Raw genomic sequence first — 20,269 nt, 5'->3', positions numbered from 1 at the left:
CTCTATATCAAGTGCTTTCCATTTATGTCACCTCATCACCAAGTGAAAATACACTTTTAATACATTATTAAAAGTGTGAAAAAATATAGACAATTAAAAAGAAGAAATCAATGCTCCAAACTGAAGATAACCACAGTTAACATGGTGTAGTTCTCTTTAGTTTTGTTTATTCCTTTTTATCTTGACAGAACACTTTTAATTTGTCTGATTATATTTCTGAAATATTGATTTATTCATTCAGTTAACAAACATACATGCTGGCCTACTCTAAGCCAGGCCTGTTATGCAAAGAGAATAGAAAGGTGAGCAAATAGTCCATAGTGATTAATGGGAGAGACAATTATTAATCAAATAATCATACAGGTTTGCTCTGAGGAGAAAGTATAAGGGTCTTGAAAAGAAAAAATTTTCCATCAAAAAGAGCAATAAATAAGAGTTGGCATATGAGTTTAATTCTTTTTTTTAATGTTTTTTTAAATGTTTATTTACTTTTGAGAGAGAGAGACAGAGTGTGAGTGGAGGAGGGGCAGAGAGAGAGAGAGAGAGGGAGATGCAGAATCTGAGGCAGGCTCCAGGCTCTGAGCTGTCAGCACAGAGCCCGACATGGGACTCGAACCCAGGGACCGTGAGATCATGACCTGAGCTGAAGTTGGACGTTTAACCAACTGAGCCACCCAAGCGCCCCGAGCTTTATTCTTAACTTACAAACTATGTAACTATAGGCAAAGCCTTCTCTTTTTATAAAAGACTCTTCATGAAAATATTTTATACTGTATGATCTGCACATCTACAAAGCACTCAATTGTCATTAACACAATGACAAAAAACAAAAACAAACAACAACCCCCAAATGAACAAAAAACTACCAGAGGAGTTCTTTCACAAATTGATCTTCTTACTAGCAGCCTATGCAACAAACTTCTCTTTTTCAGGTTCAATTTCTCAAATTTTCTCTTAAAAATAAGATTAATGTTAAACTAAAAGACAACCGACAGAATGGGAGAAGATATTTGCAAACCACACATCAGATGAAGGGTTAGTATCCAAAATCTAAAAGGAACTTATCAAACTCAACACCCACAAAACAAATAATCCAGAGAAGAAATGGGCTAAAGACATGAATAGCCACTTCTCCGAAGAAGACATCCAGATGGCCAACTGATACATGAAAAATGCTCAACATAACATAGTCAGGGAAATAAAAATCAGAACCACAATGAAATACCACTTCATACCTGTCAGAATGGCTAACATGAACAACTCAGGCAACAACAGATGTTGGCAAAGATGTAAAGAGGATCTCTTTTGCACTGCTGGCGGGAATGCAAACTGGTGCAGCCACTCTAGAAAATAGTATGGAGGTTCCTCAAAAAATTAAAAATAGAACTACCCTATGACCCAGCAATTGCACTACTAGGCATTTATCCAAGTGAGACAAGTGTGCTGTTTTGAGGGGCACATGTATCCCAATATTTATAGCAGCACTGTCAACAATAGCCAAAGTACGGAAAGAGCCCAAAAGCCCATCAATGGATGAATGGCTAAAGAAGATGTGGTATATATATATATATACATATATACCATTCATACACACACACACACACACACACACACACACACACACACACACATATACTGGAGTATTACTCGGCAATCAAAAAGAATGAAATCTTGCCATTTGCAACTATGTGGATGGAACTAGAGGGTATTATCCTAAGTGAAATTAGTCAGAGAAAGACAAATATCATAGGACTCAAATGAGAACTGTAAGATACAAAACAGATGAACATAAGGAAAGAGAAGCAAAAATAATACAAAAACAGGGAGGGGGACAAAACATAAGACTTAAATATAGAGAACAAGCAGAGGGTTTCTGGAGAGATTGTGAGAGAGGAGCTAAACTAAATGGGTAAAGGGCATTAAGGAATGTACTTCTGAAATCATTGTTGCACTATGTGCTCCCTAACTTGGATGTAAATTAAAAATATAGGATTAGTGTTGACAAGAACTCTAATATGAGAGCAGAAAAGTGAGTCCAATTTCACATGAACTAGATCCCTAAAGTCCACCTGGAAGATGGAGAATTTTCCTTAACATCCTGAGAAAGAGCATTTTTACAGGTCTAATGAGTACATGTGGGAGGCTCGGGACAGCCAGGAAAAAAATATATATGTATATATATAACATATACATGTACATATTTTAAATATAAAATTATATATATACACACATATATATAAACATACACACACATATATAATATTAGTGCCCTAGAATTGATAGCGCAATGTCAGTATACAATGTCATATACCTATACATATTTTATATATAATTATATATACATATACACACGCCTATATGTATATATGTATATAAACATACATATATATGTTTGTAGATATAATATTAGTGCCTTAGAATTTATAGCTCAGTGTCAGGGACGGCACTCCTATAAAACATGTGCACACTGAAGGTGGTTTCTCTGAATAGTGAGAGCATAAGATGTTGAGCCAGGCACTCCTAAAGTTCATATTCTGCTTCAGCTACTCGCTAAGTAGCTTTAGACAAATAACTTAAAGTTTCTGAAGTTATTAAGTTTGCTTATAATGCTATCTAACTTGTGTTATTGGTGTGGGATCATAAGCAGTATATTAAAACATTTACTGGCATTCCCGATTCATAAGTAGGCTGCATAAATATTACCCATAAATATCCTCGGGTATCAAAATGATTTTTAGTGAGAAGTTCACCTACTGATTCACATACAGTCCAGGTAGAATCAGAGGCATATGAACAGATAGGGCTTTAATAAAGTAAATACACTCTGCAATTTTGCACATGATTAAATAGCAGAAAATCCTTTAAGGCGACATTTAAAAGAAATGCCAGATATGAAAATAACTCTATTCATGATTCTCAATGGGACACGATTAAGCCTTTATTCTGAATTAGTAGTAATAAGCTCTTCCTGATCTGATCACATAATTGTTTTTGTTTGCTTTTAAATTAGTGAGATTCTTTCATCAGTCTAGTTACAGTTATTAAAAATAGCCACCTTCAATTGAAAATCCCCTTAACTATTTTCTTAGAAGTAATGATTGTACCGAATTATATATGGAGTGTATGATAACATTAATGAGTTAATTTCTTAAGGAAATACAATTTACTCTGCTATTTGAGAATAGTATAAATCTCTATATGCAGAAAAGTTGACAAAACTTTGGGCAAGAAATTCTGCATGTGAGTATGTTATTTGTTGGGGAGTTGACCAAGTATGCTTTAGAACTCTGATGTGCCTAGAACACAGAGACATCATCTGTTTGGTTGCCATAGGATGCTTGTCATGTCCTGTCCTTAAATTATCCCTGGGTGTCATACAAACAGAGCAGGGCTGAGGTTTCTGCTTACCGATTTTATTGCTAAATTCTAAAGAGAACTTTTCAAAGACTTTATTTTACTCAAAAGGTCTTTAATGGAGGCATATACCAATTTACATTCAGGTTTTCCAAATACAAATGTAATTACTGAAAATCTCTGTTTAATTGCGGTTTCATCATTTGAAATGTACTTCGATGAATAAAATACGCTTGTTATATACAAAACCATCTGGCTATAGTTTTGTAAAATAAACCATATCTTTGGAACAAAACAATTAATAGAAATAGGAAGAACTTGCATATTTCATATACTGACTCTGAGTTTTATATCAGTCTTTCACCATATACTTAAAATAAACTCTATATTTGGGGAAACTTAAAAGGTAAAAAATATTTAGAGATGACAGTATAATAAGGTTCCATATAGCCATTATCCAACCTCAACAACTACTGACATTTCATTGTTTAATTTAATTCCCATCATCACTATCATCATCATTATTAGTATTTTGTTGGAGTATCATTAAAACAAATTCTAGACATCATACTGTTTCTCCAATAAATTCTTCACAATCCATCACTATCACTAAGGATTTTCTTTTAATAAAACTATAATTCCATTATCATATCTAACAAAATATGTAATTCTTAATATCATTTAAAACCCAACACATACTCAGATATCTACAATTGCCATAAAAATTCTTTTCTGACACTGAAAAAAGAAACAAACTCATTGGTCACCACTGAAGGTTTCTAGGGCACCAATTCATTTTATAAATTAATATACTAATCAAATAGACATCTTGGACTTCCTTTGAGAAGTGGATCTCACGTGGTAATCAGCGATATATGGGGTTGGAGTTCTTCACCATATGTTTTTTAAAACCACTTCATTTAAAGGGAATAATTTCTTTTGCTTATTACTATTTTTATATTCATCCATTGTACAATTCCATAGCATGCTCTACAATTGTTTTAGCCATAAACACAAATACCATTTTACACATTTATGAAAATAATTTTCAAATATTGACATATAATTTTTTCCTCTTGTCTATATCCCTTTACCTACCCCAGCCTATTCAAATAGGTTTTGGTATTCATTGCGTAGATGAGGAGTAGAGAACAGTAAAAGCATTCAGTAATTTTGCAAAATCCTAAACCTACCATGGAAAATATTTTTCCATTAGCTCCAAGGAAAAAAAAGAGATTGAAGGGATTGTGTCTTTGTGGAAAACTATCAAGAAATATAGTGGGGATTCACAGCTCCAGAAAATAAAAACATTTACTTAGCCTGGCTCGGAAGTAAAGGGATGAAAGATAGGAATAGAGGGGGAGATTTTATGTTTTGTTGGGCATAACTCTGAGAAACTAGAGGATTAGGATTAGAGAGTCCTGAGGCAGAGCCCAGGGAGGCAGGAGGATCCTAGAGAGTGATAAACATACCATACATCTGGGCACTATGGGCCAGAGTTAGCCATATGCAAAACTGCTTTGCCCATGGGGGGCATGAAGAAAAGGGTAGTAATCCCGAAGGAGCTAGGAGGACTGGGGCAAAGTGCAGTACCATTTGAGACCCATGTGGACACAATAAGACAATGGGCATCACAGTAGACATGTAAGTGGGTGGATATCCCAGAGACCAGAGTATTTCTTTTTTTTTTTTTTTTGGCATGATATTGACTGTGTGAAATTGAGGGGGGAGAAAAGTGAAGTCTCTGCCACACAAGTGAAATGGGGACTTGAACATTTTTTTCAATGTGAGAAAAAAAGAAAGCTGTATGGCCAGTACATCTAAATTATTGGCATGAGTCATATATGATATAAGACTATTGTAGATTTTACACAATATTATTCATAAAACCCACAAATTATAGCATAGTTTGGCAAAACTTATTTTTGGCATTGCATGTAAAGACCTTCATACTTTCTTTACCTTTTCCAAATTCACGAGTTTCACATAATATAAAATTTATGATGCCAACAACCCCAAAGTATAAAATTGTAAGAAAAGAATATTGTACCTCGTGTGTCTGTTTAGAAGCAAGACTCTACATTAAAGCCCAGTGTTTCCAAAAACTCCCCCTTAAGATACCATGTTCATTAATTTCTTTTAACATATATAATGAAAAAACTTACTATGAAATTACTACTAATCTTTAAAGATTTATTTTTATTGAGAAGCATAATATTTGGAAAAAAGGTATCCATACAGATTTGATACTTAATAACTCTATAGATAATACCTAACTAAATTCATGATTTATATGAAGATAGAATGGTTACTATAAAATCTTGGTGCTTCAAGAATTAACACACCACAGACAGAAAATCTCACTGAAGACAAAAGATACAGTTTAGATCTCAATAGCAAAATTATTACTATTGAAGATTACTGCTTTAATTATTCTATACCTCACTTCACAAATTCCTCAAAGTTAATTACAAAATGTGACTACAGAATTATCAGAATTATCAGATAACATATCATAATACTCTAACATGAATTACCATTTAGTTATGAATCTCTTAATATTTCTAGGCTATTCTAATTGATTCTGCTCTAGACACTTACAAAGGAGGTTAATATTTTAAGTCCCATTAAATGTCAAAAGCATAGTTGGCCTCCGGGGGCCCTCAGAACTCCTCCTTTCCCTATCTGCCTATTTTTCTTCTTTCCTAAAGATAAATAAGGATGCTGTCTCCACCAAGGAGCACTGTTCAGTTTAACATATTTTATTGACCATGATTCTCCAGGGTGAAATCACTGTGTTGAGTTGAATGTTGGAGTGTGCAAGGGTGCATCAGCCCTTGGCTCTCTTTTTCCATGTGACTAGATTGGTAAAAACTCTAGGGGCCTCTTGCAGCAAGCTTACAAAAGCCTTTTTTGGAGGGGGGTGCTTTAGAATCTCATCTGTCTTCTCCCATTTAGCAGCTCACTTAGTGCTATTGCCCTGGTCTAAGAAGTCATTGGGTGAGTAGCCACACATTTTGGATAAAGTTCTGGCTTAAGGTAACTGAGGTTAACCATATGTCTGTATACTTTCCCCCCCTCTTACTTCTGTAAAAACAAACAAACAAAAAAACCAAATAAAAAAATCTTTGGTGAACTGTATAGATGGGTCTAAAAGTATTTGCTTAAAATGAGGTATTTCAGTCTTAGTTTTAGCTGAACCCTGAGGACAAGAGAATGCAATCACTTCCATATCCAGATGAGGAGGCCAAGAACCAGTTTTGGTACTTTTAGCTTAAAGACAATGAGAGATGTTTTAAAATTGGGGAGGGGGAAGTTGGAAACCAGGAAATCAGTTTAGAAAGAGCTATCCTACCTATGTCACCATTTCACACAAGTCCAGGATGATTCAGTGAAACCACTTAGATTCAATGGTGATTTAGAGACTAATCAAAACCAAGAAATCTAAGGAAGACAGTGGGCCAGCTCTACCAAATGCTGTATAATGAGAAGTTGCCTCTTTGCATATGGCCTGCCCTTCTGGATATGTGAAGTAAACATGAACTTATGTGTTACTCAGAGCCGGAGATATAGAACATGAAAGATTGAAAACCAGAGCTGGTGTGGAATTTACTTAGATCTTCCTAAAAGATTGGCTGGAGTAGGGAGAATCCCCAGCAGAAAGAAGATCCGAATGTAACCACACAAGCCAATGAGAAGAAAGCTATATATCAGAGAAGCATGCAGAAAGGACGCACGGCCTGGGAGGGGCCAGGGAATATGTACAAAACATTCTCCACCACCACCCTAGAAACAAGGAGTCTGTTTAAAAACCCTAGAAGTCAGAGAACACCAATACCAGGACTAGTTACAAAGGCCTTTTTGTGCTTTTTGCCTCCCCTTGGCATTCCGCTTCAACCGCTGAGCTGCCAGGGGCATATTAATATCTACAGCAGCAGAAGAGAAGTAACTAGGAAATTAGGGAAAACTCATTCCATCCCCATTTCTCCTTGTAGGCAACAGGTCTGATGCAGGTTCAAGATGAGTTTGAAAACAGTTTTAATTTAAATCAAATAGAAACCATGGTCATAACTCTGAACTGGATATAATTATTAAATCAGACTTCTAACTGTTTAATAAAAGTCAACTAGTCAGTGCTTATATATACATATACATATATGTATATAAAAGCAATAGTGTCACAAAAAAGGTATAAGCACCAGCCCAAAATTCCCTCCAAAGACAAAGGAAGAAAGTAACCTTTAAGGGCCTTACTTTGAAGGGGCAGTCAAGGAGGTATGGATCTGTGGAGAAGCAAAACACTTGCCGAGTCCATCCTACGCTTTCTACTTCTTCAATACATTGGTTAAAAACATATCCAACATTGAAATACACACAAAAAGAATAAAACCCCAAAATCTTTATCACCCTCTTCACGCTTGTTTTAATCAATCACTATTTAATCTTTTTTTTTTAAAGTCTTCATTGGAAAATCGCATTCCACAGAACAAGCACAGCAGACTTGAAATATTTTGAATACAACAACCAAAAGCCGGTAGAAAACAACCAAACGTCCATTTACTTGCTTCCCCAAATCCCTGTTAAAACTCGAGCGCGCACAACAGAAAGCCAGAACTCCAAGCAGTGAAAATTGGTAAGGGGACTTACCAGAGTTGGGGTCAGAGTTGCCATCTGCTTCGGTCCTCTTGTCCGGAGAGGCCTGGTCGTAGAACTCGTCCTGTGGCTGAACCAGAGGAAGAGGGTGTGAGATCAGGGTTCCACTACCCACCGGCTCGTGGTCGCCTAGACCACTGTCACTGCAGCTTTCCTGGGAGCCGTCGGGGAGGTGAAAGGTAACGCGGCGCTGCGACTACAAAGAAGACCACAGGACACGCCAGTTAACACTCCTCTCGGGTAAAATGGGAGCAGTGGATAACAACATCAAAACAACTTTCAACAAATGACACAATGTAAAAGAAAACATAAAATTTGGAACAAAGCTAGAACAAAATTTATCATTTGCTATTTACTATGTAATGTCCAGCTTGCAAAATACCAGAAGGAATTTCGATATTGTTTAACTTAAGAACAAAAAAACCTAATGGTAAACTGTCAAAAACAGTAGCAAAAAAGGCAAAAAACATATAATATTAATATATTTATATCTGAAATGTATTTCTCCTTTTATAGAAAGAAAAATGTTATTTTTAATTTTACTTTTTTATTTATTATACTCTCATGTGAATTTAACCCTTTAGAGAAAACCAATAATACAAATATTTTCTGTGTCTGTTTCAATATGCCCTTAATTGATCAATATCTTTTTGTGATAAATATAGTATTAAAAACAATGACCAGGACACCCATTATTAAAAAAATGGAAATAAGTAGAAGTATGAAAATATTTGTTCCACAGAGCTGAATAAAAAATATTGATAATGTGACATTCCATTTCTTTTGAGTAAACAGGCATTTTGTTTACTTAATGATGTTAAGGTAGTTTTTGGAATGAAGTCATTATTGCCCACTGGCTCAGATATTACTAGCAGTCATTGGCTATAGAACATCCCAGCAGAAAGGTGTTTGGAATATTATTTTGGCATCTAATTGCACAATGCACTATCAGAAGTGACCTAAAATATGTATATGGGTACTTCAATAAATTTTAGTGTCTTAATAAAATAAAAGTGTGCATTTCAGCACAGATTGCTGCTTAGTACTCTTGGTAAATGTTCTTTTAGCTGATGTAATCCACGAGATATGAGAATATTTACAGCTCTGTGGGGTAGAGATTTATGACTTACGGAATTATGTGAGAGTAGTAAATTTGCGCTGTATGTCTGAGTGCACTTAATTTTCATTCTGCTTTAACAGCCAAAAGACCTTTCAATATCATGTCACATGTGACCACTTTTACTTATATTTAATAAAACCATGATTATATAAATAATAAAATATATAAAATGTAAATGTATAATGTATAATCACATTATAAGTGATTTTTTTCCAAGAGATAATTTATAGATTGCATCCATTTCAAAGAAAAAAAGAATTCAGTTAGACACAAAGTGCTATAGGTAGATAGACCTATTGCTAGTCTATAAGTGCATTTTTATAGACAACAATAGAACATAGCCTTTTTCCTATGAGTCACTGGTTCAAATCCAGCTCAGAGTCATTATGGAGAAGAGCTGATACCCCTTTATTGCTGTTCAATGACCTGTGTGAAATGATTTGATAGTTCAGTACATTTTTAATGAACTGATGCCGACATCACATAAACTATCATCATAAATGGTACTAATTGAGTCTGCGGTAGTACATTCACCTTCATGCACAACTATCTTGGCAGCAGCTTCCCTCCCCCACAATAGATTTTGAAATGTGCCTAGGTGAGTGCTACACGAAATACAAATCAAACTTCAGGATATTCATGTCTGAAATGTACTTCTCTCTGTATAATGCTGCATTTTTATTTTACCTTTTTATTTATTATACTGTTTCCTTTCCCATGTGAATTTAACCCTTTAGAGAAAACCAATAATACAAGTATTTTCTATTTCTGTTTCAATATGCCCTTAACTGATCAGTATCCTTTTGTGATAAACACAGTACTAAGGACAATGACCAGGCTGCCCATTATACATAACTGCCAAACATATCTTTTTAAAGTGATTTACCTACTGAAACGTCTGTAGTTTCAGTGATTAAAGTATCTTTGGTATTATCTTGGGAGGAATACTTCTTCCTTATAACTTAGGTAAATGTAAAACAAGTCAAATATCATAGAAAGACAAGGGGACACATTGTTCTTCAGTCTTTACAAAGTATTTACAGGAACTTTGTAGGCCATTATAATGTATATGCTTCTTAGATAAAAAAAGGAAATTTTGCATCTATGATATTCTTCTAAGCATAACAATACTGCCTTAATTACTATATTTTTTTCTCCTAAGAAATGTCCAAATCGGCAATACCAGAACTATCTGAACCCAGCAGTTCTATAATTTCACTGAGAATAAGAAGAAAACTATTTCAAACACATCTCACATATATTATTATACTATGATATTTCTGTACCACTTTATAAGTGAGAATAGCATAGTTAGAAATCTAGCATCACTTATTTGTAATAAGACAGAGTAAATTAGAGTGATATAATGCTTAAACTACTGTGGCTTATGGAAATATTTCCTAATTAATTTGACTCAAAGATGTTTAAGTCTTAATTGGCAAAATTGCGCACAATTTATCAGTCTAATGGGAGGTGGGGGTGGTGATGCATGCGGACTAAGAATTGGAACACAGATATTATGGTACGAAGCAAATTGATTGAGCAAGTCAATCTTTAATTTATCATCATAATGATTGATGCAAGTACAACAATGTCTGAAATATCAAGGTAGATATAAGGAAAGGTTCTGGATAGCTTGGGATGGAGGAAAACAAGGACTCACGAAGGGTTAAGAAACTGGAGGGGTAGGTGTCATCAACGGAACCAGCTGAGGAAGCCAGAACCAGACCTCTTGGCCAGGGGCCCTTGCTCTGCAGAGAATGCCAGGAGCCAAGTTACTTTGCCTCTCTCAGTGGGTTCCTGGCATTGTCAAATGGAGAAAATAGTGCCAAGAAGTCTTGCTGGTATATAAAACTTGACACATAGTAGGTACACAAGAAAAAGTAGTTATCATTCTTGAAATTTAGAGCTGCATATTCTCTTTTCACGTCTGGGGCCATCAATGTTTAGCTGTTTTAAAGATGTGATTCCTTCACCACAGGGAGAAAAAAAAGCCTTGTCCTTCTGTAGGAGAACTGCCTGCATGCACAGCCCTGGCACGCCTCCTACATCGTCTGTACATCATGGCGGCTCAGAGCCCTTCTGAGGGGAAGCTGTTTCGGGTGGAAGCCACGGATGAAGATGGACAGTTTAGAATTCATGGTTTCTCCTCTGAAACAGTGAAGGTTTTCCCTGTTTTCCTTTCAAGAAACCTATCATTGTTTGCATATTCGAAGAGAGAAAGAGGGCTAAGCTTTTACTTACTGCCTCTGGGAATTCTACTTCTGGGTTATCCCCATGGAAATATACCCAATTTGCGTTATAAATACAGTGAAGTGCTGCTTGACTGAATTGGGACAACATATGTTATCATGAGACTGCTTCAGATTTTCCAAAGCCTTAACACTCTTGTTTTCCTAAAATCTAGCTCCTATCCATTCCATTTTCTCCCATGGTAAACATTATTATTATTATTGGCTATGTCTTGTTAACGGTGTGAATGTCACATTTGTTTATCTGATTTATCACTAACAAGTTAGCTCTAGGTCCCTGGCTGCCGTGAGAAAGAATAAGGTGGGAACCAGTAACTACTAAAGCTGCTTCATGTTATTTTATCTCAGGGCTGCTGATATGAATTCTAACCATGTGAAACGTTCATCAGAGATTCTGTACTCTACACAAGCATAAAGGGCCATGCATACAAATAAAGGTTCAGGATGTGGCAAGTCGGAAGAGGCCACACTGGTTTAATTTAGGAAACATCACCATACACTTTCACTATATTATTTTTTGTGTAGGTTGGTAGAGAGGAAAGGGAGGGAAAATTCAAGATGCTCAGGTAAGACACACATGGTCCTGTACTGGGCACTGTTCTTTAAGAGTCACTAAAAGAATGAGTCATCTAAGAAATCAATCATTGCTTGAATGCTTCCCTTGTGTGTTTCTTACTGGTACAGAATCTTATTCACCAATGAATGTCTCACATTCAAGTCTACAATCCCAGTACCATTAACCTACAGGGATTCCTAGGTGCAAAGATTTGGTGATCAAGTGCAGTGTGTCTTTGCATAAAATAGCAAAAAGGTAGAAATGAGCAATATGCCTAATGGGTATTTAATTAATAAATTATGTATCATACAATTGAACAAATCACAATACTTAAAATTATATTAATATTTACTGATATTGAAAATATTTGTAATCTATTATTAAGTGTGAAAATGAGGTTAGTAAAGATTTTACATAGTTGAATAACATTTTGTTAATATGTTTTTGTGCATGCATATGCATAAGCTAAGATCTGACTGTGGGTATACTAAGTGTTTAAAGTTGTCTGGTCTGGTCATGGAATATGGCATTTTAAAATTTCAATATTTTGGCCACACTAAAATTTGCACAAATTATCTTGGTAATATTACAACAAATGCTAGTATTCTTCTGCATCATTTATAGCAATTCGGAAAAAAAAGAAAAGAAAAATCTAGTAGACAGTAGGTGGGCTTTCTCTTGAGCTAAGGAATGCCAAACAATCTGCTATTCTAACTTCTATTCTTTACTTTCCTTACCTAACATTTTTAATCATTGCAATTAAAAATGCTTGCCTTCTCGAATCACAAAACAGCAACATGAAGTTGGCACACTAAGCCAATTATTTAAAGACAAATAAACAATTTTACCAGTTAATAACTGACACTTAAAATAATTATCCTCTGTAAAATTATACATGAATATTGCTGGAAGTAGAAAAAAAGTGCTTTAGGATTGTTTAAATATGGTTTCATTTATGCAGAATTTCTTAAATATCTTTTCAAGGAAGTATTCCTAACTCTGATTTAGTTCTTTTAACCACATTTATGAAATATGAATGCATCATTCATCTATCAAATTCTATACATATACACACAAACTGCCAGAAATTATTTATGATGAAGTACAAAACAAAAATGGTGTTAAAGTTCAATATGTGAACTTGTTTCTGTTTAACCTCAGCATTAAATCCAAAGACATATGCTTTTTAATGATTTGAAATAATATTTTCCAATATATCCCCTCTCAAGATAGCAAAGGAAATCACCCTAAAGAGGATTAAAAGAAAATCAGAGACTCAAAACTGCTGTTTAATACAAATATTTCTAATAATACTAATTGGACACATTTTGACCTTTCTTATTTTTAAGATAGCATATTTTTTAAAATGTTTAACATTTATTTTTGAGAGAGACAGAGAGAGGCAGAGAGAGAGAAACAGAGAGCATGAACAGGGGAGAGCCAGCAAGAGAGGGAGACACAGAACCCAAAGCAGGCTCGACACTCAGAGCCGTCAGCACAGAACCTGATGTGGGGCTTGAACTCAGACACTGTAAGATCATGTCCTGAGCCAAAGTCAGAAGCCACCTATGTGTCCCTTAAGAGAACATATTTTAATTGAGATCTAAAAAATAACAGTCATGAGTATAGTGTCAGGTTGCGAGCTCTGAGGAAAGGAATATTCAAAGGACTGTATGTTAGTGCTGGATGGCAGGTTTGTACAAGCACACCCGAAGGCCCCAGTTAATCACGACCTTGAGAATGTACAGAGCCAGTCCTCCCTCTAGATGTCCATCAAGCAGAATGTGTAGAGAAACAATTCAACATTCAAGGTCCAGGGCCCAGAGGGTCACCAACCTGGAGTGTCTCATTTGTAACAAAGAATGTCTAGACAGCAGGCTTCAATCTCCTTGGAACATTGGCCATGAAAGGAAGGAGTGGCCACACAGAGTTGTTAGGCTAGTTGCTACATTATGAAAGCTTGCCGCATGTGGATTTTAGCAGGGGATGCTTTGTCCAGTCTCCTGCTCATGGACTCCCTGTGTGCAAGTTCCCCCAATGAACCTATGTCTTCATTGCAATCTCTGGGTCTTGTCTTCAGCCTTGCCAGACTGTCATCCACCCTTGGCTTAGAGTCCACTGGGGTGTGGCTGCACAATGACAAAAGAGCACATTTTCAGCTAAAATGACTGGTTCAATTCACTAGGAAGTTCCTCAATAGCTTCTTGCCATCTAAAAATCAATGCACTTGCATTCTCTTAATAAAATCCAGAATTGAGTAAAACTCATGATAAATTAGAAGGTAAGGTTAATGGGACCCAAAAAGCAATCTGTGGTTATAAATTTTATTTACTATTGCTCAAAACTTACAGGCTCAACTAAGGGAAACCAATATTAATACACATGTGTTCTTCATTCATGTTTGAGAGTTGAGGTCCAAAGTGGTAGATCAAGAAAAGATTTCTGAGATTAATTAAATAAAATTTAACTTAAAAAAGATTTCTGGATTTATGGTTTAGGAAAATTACTAGTAATTCTGAGTAAAGTGACCCCAATATCAAAAATTAAGAATAGCTTTGAAGGACAAAATCATAAGGAACTTTTTTGACTGGTGACAAATGAAATATTTTGAGTACAGAATTATTTTATAATGAGTCATTTTATTATTTGAAACTGGCAAATTGAGTCATTCTTCTCTCCTATTTATTGGGAATACGTATATTAAAATGGTTCTGCTATGGTATCCTTTATTTACTCATTTTAGCTGGAAATGATTTAGGGATTTTCTATTTTAATGTTACATTTTTTTCAGAAGACGAAATAAGGTAAAGTGACTTGTCTGTGCAGGTTGCAGTGAAAATCAGACCCTCTTTTTCTGATTTTCAACATGAAGCACTATTCATTCATTCATCTATCTATTTAATAAGTAATTGCTGAGCACATACTATATGTTAAACACCATTCTAGCTTCTAGGAATAAAATGGCAGACAATAAAAAAATTATATCCCACAACTTCCTAAAAAGTCAAATTTCATTAAGCTAGTGTCTATCAGTTCTGAGGATGCTTTTGGCCAGCAGGTTTTGAAATGTCATTTCCTTCTAATTCTTGCAAACTATGCAGACTTAGGCAAGGTCAGTGCATGAATGAGAGACCTTCACTAATTAACAATAACCTAGAGAGAAAAAAGAAGGAAGGGTAGTGCATTCTGAGTTTGTGTCAAAACAATCCCTCGTCTGTTACCATCCTTGGATCGGTATTTATTACCAATTTGTGAAAGTAAAAAATAAAAGAACTAAAAGACTGTTAGAGCAGACTATCCTTGAACAATTTTTTTCAACTCTAGGTAGATAGAGAAATGTTAACAACCTCAAATAAGAATTAACTAAATCAAACTCATCAAGTTTTCTGAGGAACATATACACTTGACATTTTATGATCTTATAATGAATATTTACTAGATGAAGATGATTTACCCAGAATTCAACCAGGAATCTAAAGAGGATGCAGTAGCAATGAAGTATCATTGTCCATCTTTCAAAGGTGATTTCCCACAAGAAACGTTCTCTGTCTCTCCAGCAAGAAGTTTACAGTCAGTGCTGCCTTATTTTAAAAGTAACACAATGAGGGGCACCTGAGTGACTTGGTCAGTTTAAATGACCGACTCTTGATTTTGGCTCAGGTCATGACCTTGTGGAACATGAGTTTGAGCCCTGCATCAGGCTCTGCACTGACAGTACAGAGCCTGCTTGGGATTCTCTCTCTCACTCTTTTTCTCTCCACCTCTGTCCCTCTCATTCTCTCTCTCAAAATAAATAAATAAACTTAAAAAAAAACACAACACTTTATAAAAAAAAGGAACAAAATGAAACATGATAATTTAAGTAACTGTCAATCTTTCCTTTTTTCCTCTTTCAGTGCTTACAACTTAGAATATTTTAAATTCTTTTTAATGTTTTTTATTTATTTATGAGAGAGAGAGAGACAGCACAAGCAGGGGAGGGTCAGAGAGAGAGGGAGACACAGAATCCCAAGCAGGCTCCAGGGTCTGAACTAGCCGTCAGCACAGAGCCCTACGCGAGGCTCGAACCACGAACCGTGAGATCATGACCTGAGCCAAAGCCTGATGCTCAACCAACTGAGCCACCCAGGCGCCCCTACATCTTAGAATATTTGGAGACAATTGGGAAATTTCAGTTTGTGGTTGTGAAGGCTGTGTAACAACGTCGCCGACCACAGGTGATGGATGTAAAGATGCCAGCAACTTTAAAATGATTTTTTGTTTTGCTTCTTAGTGCTATGTTATATAAAAAAGGACTAGGGTCTAGAAGATAACTGGCCACATAAAGTTGAGTAGCATTTTCCATGGAAATGAAGTGTGTTCATCGGTATTCTGCCCAGTGATCATTAACCCTGTGGCTACCCACAGCTAAGGACTGCTGCATTGCAGGATAGATCTGTCAACTTTTGTTTGAACTTCACTACTCAGCTGTATGTTTAGTTTGGGGCACTTGTTTCAACATGTGTGGGAAACTCACATTCACTTAAGCTTAGCCTGTTTCCTTAGTTTGTAGACTTGCTGTGAAATGGCCCTCAAAATAAGGACCTATGTTTTTTTTATGCTTTGTAAATGAAGTGCATTGTATACCTCTTAGTGCTTATGGCTGAAAGACTCATTAACATGTGGTAAATTTTTAATTTTACTTCCTTTTGATAGTATGATTTGTGAGAAAGTTAGGTCGCATTTCTCTTCATGTGCAAAAACAATTGATAGCTTTAAGAATAAAAGTACATTCTTTGTACTCTTATTGGGTGTAACCATGGTGCTTGAATTTAAATATTAGGGGAAAAAAACCATAAAACAGGAATCTCCTCCCAACATCAAAAGGGTTTGAAACAACTTTCCTCTTTGGTTTGGTGACATCACCCACCCTTAAGTTTCCTCTGGGGTCCCAGGCAAGTAGAGCGGATTAAGAATTGTCAGTGTTGTTGGTTATTTTGCGTCTTATATTCTTATTTAGTTCCTGCTATCAGAAACAACCTCAACCTATTTCTCACAGTTAAATGTTGCCCAGTAGGAATGCAACACTTTATCTGAGCATACAAAATATAAAATGACTGCATTAAACAGGAGCAGCTGCTCCTGAATCTGCAAGCAGAATTTTTGCATCTATAAATTATACGTACAGAAATAGGGAAGAAACGACTCAGCAAGAGTCCTTTCCAATTTAGCTTTCTAGTATAAACAAATCCATGTGACAAAGTAAGTTACCCTTATCATATTTACAAAATCAGCATACATAATAGCTATAGCAATTTAATTAGAAATTACACCAAGTCATTACTGTTATTAAGTAAAAATATAAAACCATGACATAACGTTGGTCTTTTACAAAAAGTGAGTCTTTCTTTGAATAGTAAGAAATCACTAAAAAATAATGTGTCAAATCTGTGAGTACTGATAACAGAAATAGAGTCTGATTTAGTGTCTGGAATTCAAGAATTCATCTCAGGTCATTTCAGCAGAATTGACAAAAGAGATAATGGGCATCTCTCTAGCATTTCTGTTAGTAACTCACGATACAAAATAGAACTTGTAAAGTCAAACAAGTCCCTATTTTCTTTAAGTAAGTAGTATCTTTTAGGAGGTAGCCCCAATTTTATAATTAGCCTCAGACTATGGGCATTTATCTTAGAAGGGTTTATGCATGCACCCACACCCATATACCCACACCCCCACGCACACACAAACACGTACACACAGACTTGAAACTTCCCTTATGTGTTGCTGAACAGATACAAGATTATATTTACCTAGTCAGAATAAAAACTAGTAATTTGAGGCTTTAGAGGACAGATCATGTTATTCTATGTTAGAGAACTTAACACAAATAGAGGGGTGGAGGAAATGATCTTTACACTGCAGTTTGATTTTACTTTTTTACTTTTTTGGTCTTATTTTTGAAGTATCAGGAAGAATGTTAAAACTCTTTAGAAGCAGTGAAGGAGTAGAACTTTCTTTGAAGTAGTCCTAACACATGCAATGGGTATCTATCATTGACAGCCCAGAATTATATTTAATTTTGAGCCATCAGTCATATCTTCCTCAGCCAAAAAAGGAAAAATGGCAATGGGAATAATGCTCCAAGAGGAACATTCTCTTTTCGTGTCTATGATTTACACGATTCAAATTTGGATATGGTCTTATAATTAATAATAGTATAGGAACCACTCCAACAGTCAATCATGACAATATGATCTCCATAGAAAAGTTAGTGGGAGGAGAGCTGAGTTGCATGGAGAAGATGGATAGTGGGACACAGTTCACAAAACTTAGGTAAATATCCAAGTTACACTTATAAGATATGAAAATGTGTAGGGGCACAGAACGAGATGATGATGCTATTCACCAACTACTGAATTTGCTCATCTAGGCTTTCCTATAAACATGACATGCACTTGAGAAACATTTCTCCAGAATGGGGAAGGCAAAAGCAGTGCACATAAGGAAGGGGTTGTCTTTGGCCATATAGATCACACACACACAAAAGCAGACATCCTTGGATTTTCAACTGAAATCTTGGAATCACTGGTAAATCATCCAACAGGTGACATATTGATAGGTATATCAATCTATGATGAATTAATTGTATTAACTATCTAATTTTTAAAACTTGCTAAGAACTTCATTTATCCTTTGTAATTGTATTGTGAAAAACATTCCCATTGTGAAAGACAAGCATTTTCTAACTTTGCCTTCTTTTAGTTCTCGCAAAGGATGTCAATTAAAATACTGCTTACAGTTGAAACATTTTGATTAGGAATGTGTGATATCCAAGTCATATATTTTTTTCAGAGTAAGTTAGGAAGAAAATAATGAGCCAGATAGGGGCTTAAACTCACAAACCCTGAGCTGACAGTATAGAGCCTGCTTGGGATTCTCTCTCTCTTTCTGCTCCTTCCCTACCTGCAAATGCTCTCTCTCTTTTTCTCTCTGTCTCTCCCTCTCTCAAAATAAATAAATAAGCCAAAATAGAATGTAGATAAAACATAGATATAAATTTCTGTCTGTATATTTATATATGCATATATGTTACAAAATTTATGCACAAACTCCACTATGGACAGATGTTTAGGATACGAAATTTTCCCATTCTTAGACAAGGAAATTGTTAACTATGCCTGAGATCTGTACTTTATTAATTTTGAAAATTAAATACAAATCTTGTTAACTGAATCTAAGAAAACCTGAATCAATCTAGACAAACTCTGTTACCATAAATTACATTCTGGAGTCTCTTTGTGGTTATATTTAGTGCCATATAATATATAGCCTTCCCTTGTGACAAAAATGCCTTGTTTAGCAATGATATTTCATTTAGGGTAGAAGTCACTATACAAGCTTGTTATTATTAGGTGAGGAATACCATTTTTTAAATAAACAAAAATTGTATAAAACATCTATTTATTTCAAGGAGGAGGTAGATAGGATTCTAAGTACTGCAATGATACCACAGTAATTTAAATATTTGGAATTTGTGATTTTGAGTTGTTACAAGACCATGACATCATATTTTTAGTCTCAAGGTGCCGACTTTGACTTTTATGATCTATTTTTAGTGTCTGAAACAGCTAAAAGCTCGGGTGAACAATAGCATTTTAAGGAGAGATTGCAAAATGATATGACATATTTTCTTCAATGGCTTCAAAACCATTGGGGTCCCTTCAAAATCTTTGAGGTCCCTCATGCAAAAGAGTGTCAAAATATTTTGAGAAATTACAATTTTAAGGGTAGGTATAAAAGAGGGCAAATTTAAAGGACAGTACTCACCTAAGTGCATAATTTCTGTTCCTTGATATAAAGATCAGTCTTAACATTTCTTCTCAGCTTACAGGAATGTTCTCCTTTGATCATAAATTTAGAAAGTATAGTGATGGTGGTATGGTATGAATGAATGAGATATGATGGAGTTCAGAGAGGTTTTAAATTACAGAAGTCTGAGAATAAGTTTTCAAAACAAGTTTGCTACCTATGTACAGAGCAGTAACATTTGGATATGGAAATCATGTCAAAGTATTTTTGAAAAAATTAATAAGTATTATTCTGTAGGGTGCAAAAGACTGATGTCCTGATAAGCTGGAGGAAAATGTTTTAAGCTTCTATGCTTTGAAAAATGTCATATGTAACCACCTATTCTACTCTGCAAGAATCAGAGCCTTATAATGATCTTAAGAAAACAGAAACTAACTCAGTCGGAATAAACATAAGTAAGATTTCATATCACTTTTCTCCTAGGTAGAGAGGCCTTTGTTCTAAGTCAAACTGGCTGGACTGTATTAAAAAAAAAAAAAATAT

At 35.3% G+C, this 20,269-nt stretch overlaps 1 protein-coding gene across 5 annotated transcripts in view; it reads right to left on the bottom strand.

Moving 5' to 3' along the window:
- Nucleotides 1–20,269, bottom strand: part of PCDH9 (protocadherin 9) — an 886,464-nt gene that overhangs the window by 294,989 nt on the left and 571,206 nt on the right. For 3 of the 5 annotated variants that reach the window (XM_029936626.1, XM_029936627.1, XM_029936628.1), the window contains one exon: nucleotides 8,002–8,203. In XM_029936626.1, the coding sequence (XP_029792486.1) occupies nucleotides 8,002–8,203 (202 nt within the window). The remainder of the gene's footprint in view (nucleotides 1–8,001; nucleotides 8,204–20,269) is intronic. The other 2 variants (XM_029936629.1, XM_029936630.1) reach the window with 1 other exon arrangement.

This window comes from Suricata suricatta, chromosome 4 (genome assembly GCF_006229205.1).
Source record: "Suricata suricatta isolate VVHF042 chromosome 4, meerkat_22Aug2017_6uvM2_HiC, whole genome shotgun sequence".
NCBI lineage: Eukaryota > Metazoa > Chordata > Mammalia > Carnivora > Herpestidae > Suricata > Suricata suricatta.
The sequence above is the reverse complement of the archived record's forward strand: the minus strand, read 5'-3'. Positions and strand labels throughout refer to the sequence as shown.